This window comes from Antechinus flavipes, chromosome 6 (genome assembly GCF_016432865.1).
Source record: "Antechinus flavipes isolate AdamAnt ecotype Samford, QLD, Australia chromosome 6, AdamAnt_v2, whole genome shotgun sequence".
Classification (NCBI taxonomy): Eukaryota; Metazoa; Chordata; class Mammalia; order Dasyuromorphia; family Dasyuridae; genus Antechinus; species Antechinus flavipes.
Window position 1 is genome coordinate 188,407,795 of NC_067403.1, and position 8,902 is coordinate 188,416,696.

Below are 8,902 nucleotides of genomic sequence, written 5' to 3' on the forward strand. Positions count from 1 at the left end.
ATTGAGAAATAATTCCATTTTCTTAATTTTCTATATGAAATGGATTACCAAAAAAAAAAAAAAATACCAATTTATTTTTAAAATGCACTAGAGGAATTAATAACTAATAGAAAACTCCGTGAATTCTTTTGTAAACTTCTAAGTTTTTGTTTCTCCAGTTGTTTTCTCAGTACTCTTGAAGTAAAGCATACCTGTATTTCTTTGTGTGTTTATTAGTAAGTTTTTATCAAGAAATGTTAGCTTATTGGAAAAATTAATTTTGCTCTTTGCTGACCCCTGCTGGGAAAAACTGTTGCCCTTTTCTGGAATGCTAGATGCATGGAATTAGATGCCGTATGTAGCAATGTATTTAAGTAGCTTGGATCTCTTTAGTCATCTTAATATATTGAGTATGAAATAATGGCAATAATATTTAAAATGTATTTGAAAAATGAAATGCTCATGTAAATGGACATTTGTGTATAAAATTTGAAAAACGAAAGCACTAGGTAAGGTCTCATTAAACCTTTCCCCTCTATTTACTGGTCAGATAGAGCACCCAACTCCAAGCCAAATGCTCTATCTACTACATCTCTGCGTTGCCTCATTTTTTAAATTAGCATCATGGAATGAATTAAGGGCAAAAATAATTTCTCAGTTTTAGTGCCTTGAAACATGCTTAACTGCTATTTTAAAATTATTGCAAATCCTAGACAACCAAAGAAAGAAACCAGGGCTTCTGTTTTAGGTATAGTTGTTTTTTAAAAGGTTCAGACTATGACTGTATTTAAGAGTTTACTTTTTGTCTGACTCTAGATCTGAAAAACTTGCCCTTTCATTTCCAGGATTTTTACCTTGTACAGTAAATCTTTGCCACTTGATCTGGCATGTCGAATTTGGGATGTGTTCTGCCGTGATGGTGAAGAGTTTCTGTTTCGTACTGCCCTGGGAATACTCAAACTCTTTGAAGATATTTTGACCAAAATGGATTTTATTCACATAGCCCAATTCCTCACTAAGTTACCAGAAGATTTGCCTTCAGAAGAGTTCTTCACATCTATTGCTGCAATTCAGATGCAAAGTAGAAATAAAAAGTGGGCTCAGGTAAATCACTCTCTACTATTTTAAATTCTCTCTTCAGTATGTGACTTTGCTAGGCAAAAAAAAAAATTATAACTCCAATTTTTATTGTATTATGAAGTTTACATATCTTTCAGTTCACAATAGCTTTATGAGGCAGAATTAAGTATTATCATTTTGCAATTGAATAAACTGAAGGGAAGTGATTTTTTTTTCTGTGATCACATTGTATGTCAGTAAACATTTATTAAAGTATCTTAGTGTGTTAGCACTAAGTCAAATCTAGACTCTTTTCAATATTGTGTATTGAACAATGTAATTCAGTTAATAAATGGTTTTGAAATCTGTTTCATTTTAAATTTGGGAGGAGAAAATATCAAAGCTTATAAGCAAATAGTCACTGCATGATAGCCACATGGCCTTCCTCAAACTCTGTGACTTTGCTTTGCAGTCACTTGATCTGTAGGAATTTTCATTCCCATGTTGCTTCATTTGCTCCTCACTAAATTTTTTTGAAATAAATAATTTATGTATATCTCATTTTATACCTGAAGAAATTAGGTGTATAATAACTCAGATATAAAGTAGCTTTTCTAAGGCCAGATTTCTGGAAGATGGCAGTGTGGGGCCTGGGGACACGTGTGTGTGTGTGTGTGTGTGTGTGTGTGTGTGTGTGTGTGTGTGTGTGTGTGTGTTGGGGGTCCTGAGTTCATTTTCTGTTCAACAATAATTTCTATGTTGTAATTATATTATTCTATTGAATATTTACCTTTTAAAGAAAAAATGTAGGGTAAAATGTACTCATTGGTATTTCAAACCTGTGACTTGCTTCCTCTTCATCCTCCTCTTCTTTCTCATCCTCCTCCTCCTCCTCCAGCAGTTGGGGTTGTGACTTGCCCAGCTAGGTCACACAGCTAGGAAGTGTTAAGTGTCTGAGGCCAGATTTGAACTCAGGTCCTCTTGACTTCAAGGCTGGTGCTCTATCCACTCCATCACCTAGCTGCCTCTATACATTACTTCTTTACGACTTAGTTTTCTCATTTGCAAAATGGGAATGATACTTCTACCACCTATTTGTCAGGCTCGTTTTGAAGAAAGTGTTTTGTAAATTGTAAAGCACTATGTAAATATGGATGATACCTAGTAGTATTAATAGTGTTTGCATCATTTTTGAATTTTTTTATTAAAAGTAATTTGAATTGATAAATCCTAAAAGTTATTGCTTATGATCATGTTAGATTTTCTTTTGATAAAATGGTCATAAAAACTAAATACTGGTAGAATCAGGATGGTGGAGTGAGAGCAAACAGTTCTGTCTAGCTCATATAGCACATTCTTTGTTTTTTTTTTTTTTATATTAGTGCCCCAAAGAAAATCAGGAAAACAGTCATAGTGTGTCATTTTTCCAGTACAAAGTAGCTTAAAAGATTTAGAGATCTCCTGAAATTAGTATTGAAACTAGAAGCTCACTGTGGCAGCTGAAGTGGAAGCATTCCAGCATCCAAAGAGATTAATACAGAGCACCAGAGAAGAAAGGACTAGAAAAAAGAGAGATCCCCTGGGATCTTTGAACTAATGCTGGGTGCAGGAATAGTTGCCATCTGGCATCTTTGTCTTATAAGAGCTAATTCCAGGTCACAGATTCAGAATATAGTGAAGTGGTTGTGATCTGGCCCCTAGCTGAATTCCAAAAAAATGGCTGCATGGCAGTCACCCAGGAGTAGAGTAGCAAGTCAGTACTAGCCTTTAGCCCAACATATAAGCCTGAAATGGAATAACTAGGGCAGGAGGGTTCTAGGCCAAAGATGAGCCAGCACTTCATCAAAGATGAGATAGGAAGCACTATAGATCCTTCCAATGGGTGAACAGTAATTGGGTTTAGTAGCAGTCTGCTGAAACTCAACCATGTAGAGGCTGACAAACCTAAGCCTGAGTCAAGAACTTGCAGATCACAGATCTGAAGGCCAAGAAACAAACCTATTTTTGAATCATTACTTTGGAAGTACTGAAAACTTGCAAGATCCTTTCTGATGTTATGAAAGCAGCAAAAAGACATAATAGCTCAGACTAAATATCTCTGTACTTCCGTTTTCCCTTTCCTGGAAATGAGTAGAACCTAAAAACATATAATACAAAGTCAGGAAGTAGGCTAGAAGAGTGAGCAACCAAAAAAAGAGGGAGGAAAAAAACAAAACAAAAAACTTGTGTCACTATGGTGGTAAGGAAGCGCAATACATGAACACAAAACTTGAAAACATCTACAAGCAAGGCCTCAAAGGAAAATATAGATTGGACACAAGCCAACAAGATTTCCTAGAACAAGAAAAAGATATTTTTTTTAAAGAGCAAAAAAAAAATTTTTTTTAACCAATTAAGAGCAGTAGAGGAAAAAATGGGAAAAGCTTAATGAAAAAAAAATTATCTTTTCAAAAATTAAAATTCGTCAAGAGGAAGCTAATGACTTTGAGACATCAAGAAATCATAAATCAAAGTCAAAAGACTGAAAAAATAGAAGAAATTGTGTAATGTATCATAGGAAAAAGAAAAGACAAGGAAAATAGTTAGGAGTTCTGGTCAGAACAATGACCAGTCACACTTCCAAATGACTCATGATAAACTGTTATTTACCTCCAGATGGAAAGTTAATAGATTAGTTATGCTATTAGTTAGCATATTTTCTTTCTTTCTTTCTTTCTTTTTGGACATAGCTAATGTAGAAATTTATTTTTCATTCTACATATTTGTAATGAGCTTTGTTCTTATCTTTGGGGTAGAGCAGAAAAAGGGGAGCAATAATTTGGAAATTCAAAATTTAACATTTAAAAATGAAATCAAATTAAAAAACAAAGTGTTAGCTGATTGTTCATAGATACACTTATTAGAAATTTTTTTTTGTCAAATGAACCAGTAAATGAGAGAAGAAAAGTCAGTGTCTAACATAATTTATAGTTTATACTATACTTCATTTAGCTTTTTACAATTCCTGAGTTGATATGTCTGTCTTTTATTACTTCCCCTCTCCCCCCAATAATATGAAATCTTGTTGCTCTGGGTTGAAAATATTTACTAAAATGAATTCCAAGAATTATTTGTGGATTTCATTGGTGTATATCATTCTAATTCGGGGACAGATCTTATAGCCACCTCAGCTTTTAGCAGCAAATTTTCACAGTTACAGATATCACACGTTCTTATAGTCTTTATTTGTATCAGAGGAGGTAATTTGCATAAAAGCATTTGGCAATTATAAAGCTTTCTATACCCGTCAGCCATTATTACTATTATTTCTCAGTATCTTTCACATTAAAACATGAGAAGTTTTTGAAGTGGCACATGTTCTTATTTGAATTGTTTAATTATTGTGGGTCCTGTAGCATGCCCATTGTGTAAATCCCTGTGAAACTCTTAAATCTAATCTCTTTTGTAACTGTCTTTACTATCATGGCTTTCATGTAACTGTAGCTACGCATATATCCTAGGCAGCCTTTGGTTAACTGTCTGCCCTCTGATTTCTAGGTACTGCTTGCATTGCAGAAAGACAACCGGGACATGGAAAAGGGAAGCCCTTCCCTCAGACACTGACGCTTCCGATGGATTGGGAGAAGATGGGAAAAGAGATAATCCAGGGGCAGATGTCTTGCTTTCAAATGGATAAGCATTTGAGAAACATCAAGTCTATTATTTTCAAGTTTTGTTAATAATACTAGAGTTGGCCTTAAAAACACATTCCCACACATACCTTTTTAAAAAGAGAAAACCAAGGCTTAGCCTTAAGAAGCTCTGTGGCATGATGACCTGTTATTGATTGTACACAGCCCTCACACTCTGTGCACGATTTTGAATAAGGGCAATGACTAAGTTTTTCCTTTCAGTTTCCAAACAAGTTAATTAAATCTTAGCAAGTCAATATGAAATGGTGGACAGTACTCTACATTCTTGTAGCCAGATTGTATAAGAAATGTGCTTTTGAAGATCTCTTAATCTGTGACACCAGTTCACGTTTGCATATTTTCATTATGGAAGATATTACTCTCAACTGTTTTTCCCCCCAAAGCTCTGGGTCTTGTTTTTGAAAACACATTTACCAAAGATAACATTCAGTGAAAATGGGATTGGGGATTGATACAACCAAAAGAGCTACACCTTATGGGAGAGGAGACCTGTTGCTTGTTTTGGAATTTTACCAAGTTGCCTTTTATAAAGTTTTTTTAGGATACGTGTTTATTTGAAGTGACACATTTAATATCCAAAGAGTATCAAGTTCTCTCAGAGACTGTTCCCCTGCTTTTTGGCAATCATACCAAGAGAAAATAAAAATTGGTAGGTAGAAGAACATAAACAGGCTTTATTTATTGATACAGATGAAATACAAATACAGAGTCTATATGAAAGGAAATTATATGATAGACACACTCAGAAACAAAAAGAAAACCCCACCACAGTGGGTCATGCATGAGGGAACCCTACCAACCTTTCTAGTCCCTAAGGCCACTTCTTTCCCTGACTTCATCAACTGAATGTCAGAATAAATCATAAGTGCCCATAGTTATCTCTATGTATGGCATCATGCGCTTTAGAAATTGTCATCATCGCAGAAGAATGAAGCAATATATACCTAATAGCTCTGAACTAGGATAGAAGGTTGTTACTTTCAGACAATTTTTCTAGTAAGATAATTAAGAACTTCAGTTATTTTCTTTGTAGAAAATGCTTGGGTTTTTTGTTTTTTTTTTAGCAAAATTTTAGAAATGGGTGATAATCTCTTTGTGAATTCATGACCTCTCTACCCCAGTTATCCACCAGCTTATTGGTTTCTTGAGTGCTGTTTTGACCATTCAGATCATATTGTGATGTCACTTGACATTCCCTTAAGTGTTTGCAAATTATATCACCCATACAAGAAGAAGATAGCTTTTTACTCTTATTTACATGTCTGATCCCCAATGACATACTTCTTTAAGTAGATAGTTGCTGTTAGTGACTGATCTCTTTGATTATATCAGAAATCTTACATCCATCCAAACCTTACTATGGTCTTATTTCCATAGTTTTTCTAAGTCTACTACTTTCTCTTTTCATAAATCTAGATGCAATAGGCAACTAGAAGGTCAATAGATCTTCAGGTTAAGGTATCTCATTCTGAAGTCATCAGTACGCCTAACATCAAATATTTGCACTATGTGTGGTTTGTTACCTTTTAAGGAACTTTTTTAGGTATGTATTCAGCTATAAAATGCTGACTCTCCCCCAGTGAGATTTGTAATATGTTGTTGATGTCACTTTTTGCCTCAGCCTTTAAAAAAGATGACTTGCCTATCATTAATTTTAATTTTTTTGAGAAGGCATTCCCTTTCCACTGGATGCCCTACCAACCTTTCTAGTCCCTAACCCCTGCAGAAGCCCATTTCCTAAAATCAAGATGTTGAATGTAACACAGACTGAAAACGGCGTGGTTATAACCAAGGCCTGCCACAGCACTTGTGCACTGTTAATTATCCACAGATGTAATTATTTTTGTTCAATGACTTAGGATTTCTGATCTCTGAGGATGTATATATTTTCTATCTTTTCTTAGTGTACATAAATATTTGTTAAGTAATGAAGAAAAGTGATGCAATAATGAGCTTTGCACAGTTTGTGAAATTTTTCACCTGTCTAAAAATTCAGCTATTTAACTTTTTTCATTAGACTAATTTGGAAAAAAAAAATTCCTTTGGATAGCATTATTGATGCATGTGAAACCGGTACAGGAGTCCTTGGCCCTCTGTGATTGGACTACTTACCCAATCTCAAGTTTCGAAGAATAGTTTTCACAACCAATTCAGGGATCATCTAGGATTTTGCCAACTTAATTTTTACTGTTCAAGTGTGGGGGAGGTTTAAACTATAAGGCAGATGAACTTGCCCTCTTTTCAGGAGATATCCCTATCCAAAAGAACTGGGCTTCTCTTTAAGAATAACTGGAAAACAAATATTGAAATGCTGCACCATTTCAGAAGTCTGCATTTTTACGTGCAACTCAATTACAGAATCTAAGACTTCATGTTTGGGATTTTGTGCAACCTGCACTTTATAGTAGAGAACAAACTTGGCATCTTTAATCTCTAGTCAGAATGTCTAATTTAGTTTTAAAAATTTCATTTTAAACATACTTTATAATTGCTTATATTTTTCAATGTCTTAATTCAAATTGCTTATAGATAACTCTTGATACACTTGCTACATATCATGTTTTGATTGTACAGTTACCCATTTGTTTTATTTAGGTAAGTGTATCAAACAAAACTTTTTGAATTGTAAATATGTGGTTTTATTAAATAAAAGTCATATAAAATTGTTTTATGTCCGTTCATATACTTTAGCTGAAAGATTACATTCTTATCTTCTAGATTAGAAATAATGTTTTATTTTTTGTCTGAATTTTTAGTAGATTTTATTACAAAAGTAGTTAAGGGCTTTCTTTTCATGGAAACAGGCAAACATTTCCCATTGTTTGACGAAAACTTTTCATGGAGTGTCTTGCATTGCCATGTTAAAAAAACCCCTCCCTCTTGTAAAATGAGATCTCTCTGAAAGTAGGGAAATCTCTCTCTCTCTCTCTCTCTCTCTCTCTCTCTCTCTCTCTATATATATATATATATATATATATATATATATATATATATATATATATATATGTACTTGAACATAAGCAGTCAATAAGATTTTATATAAGTTATAAGATTGAGTTATTGATTCCAGCAGGGACATTTCAAAATTATTTAGCACCATTCCCAACTCCCAAAAGGAGAGGAGCCCTACTAAATTCATCCATCTAAAGGGCTATAGTAACTTGTCTTGTGGGAGGGTGCTACAAGGGAAAGAGTATTAAATGTGAAAATGGAGGAACTGGAGTCTGTTCTTATCTATGTAAGTGTGGGGAAGTTGCTGAACTTCTGGACTCACTATGCAAATGAAAGGGTTGAAATGAATGTTAGGGTCTTTTCTGTCTTCTGATTATTTATCACTCATTTGTTCTGGGTTGGGATTGCTTTCTTTCCTCTCTTTATCATGGCTCTGATCACTCAGTATACACTTCAAGGAATCTCTCTGTTGATTGTGGGAGCTTGGACTCGGTTAACATAAATGCTGTAGAGAAACCTGATCCCTTGGAGGTTTTCTAAGTGAGAGAGACTCTTCTTTCTCACTTTGGATCATGATAGGGAGAGTTAACAATATTTAAGTTTGGGTCCCATTACAGTCTATGGAAAACAATTCAAACTTAAAAATGACTAGTTGCAAAACCCCCTTTAGAGATGTTATTGTATCGAAAACCTGTTCCATTAATTTTTTGTCTCTTAAAATACCAGAAAATTAGAATTTAACAAAACTTCAGAATATCTACTCTATGTTGTATGCAGTGTTCCACACTTGTGGTCTGCACATTTGTAGTGTTTTCATTATTATTTTGGTTCTTCCAATTTATAGTGTGCTATCAAATATTTTTACTAACTCTGCTTATATCACCCTACATCAATTTCTATATGTGTCTCCATGCTTGCCCTCCTTGCTGTGCTTTTGACTTTCTGGATTTTAGTACCTTGTCTCATCTGCAATCTCCCCTGAAACATTTGTCATTTTCTCATACAAACTTCTCACCCTGCAACATCACTCACCTTTCTCCTGATGAGTTTTCTGGGACCTCAAGTTAGCCTTCTCTTTGTCTTCCTAACTTTTCAGACCTAAAATATCATGCCCTTGCACCTGGTGACCTTCACATTCTCTCCTCCCAACCTCTTAGAAACACCTTTTATCATACTATTGAATGTAATTTAAATATTCAAATATTCAAATAGGGGTATGG

The 8,902-nt window shown here is 34.4% G+C and overlaps 1 protein-coding gene across 3 annotated transcripts in view; it reads left to right on the top strand.

Moving 5' to 3' along the window:
* Positions 1-7,396, top strand: part of TBC1D14 (TBC1 domain family member 14) — a 111,810-nt gene extending 104,414 nt beyond the window's left edge. For all 3 annotated transcript variants that reach the window (XM_051965566.1, XM_051965565.1, XM_051965567.1), the window contains 2 exons: positions 825-1,083; positions 4,576-7,396. In XM_051965566.1, coding sequence (XP_051821526.1) covers positions 825-1,083; positions 4,576-4,641 — 325 coding nt within the window. In that variant the 3' untranslated portion in view covers positions 4,642-7,396. The remainder of the gene's footprint in view (positions 1-824; positions 1,084-4,575) is intronic.
* Positions 7,397-8,902: the final 1,506 nt, after the last annotated feature.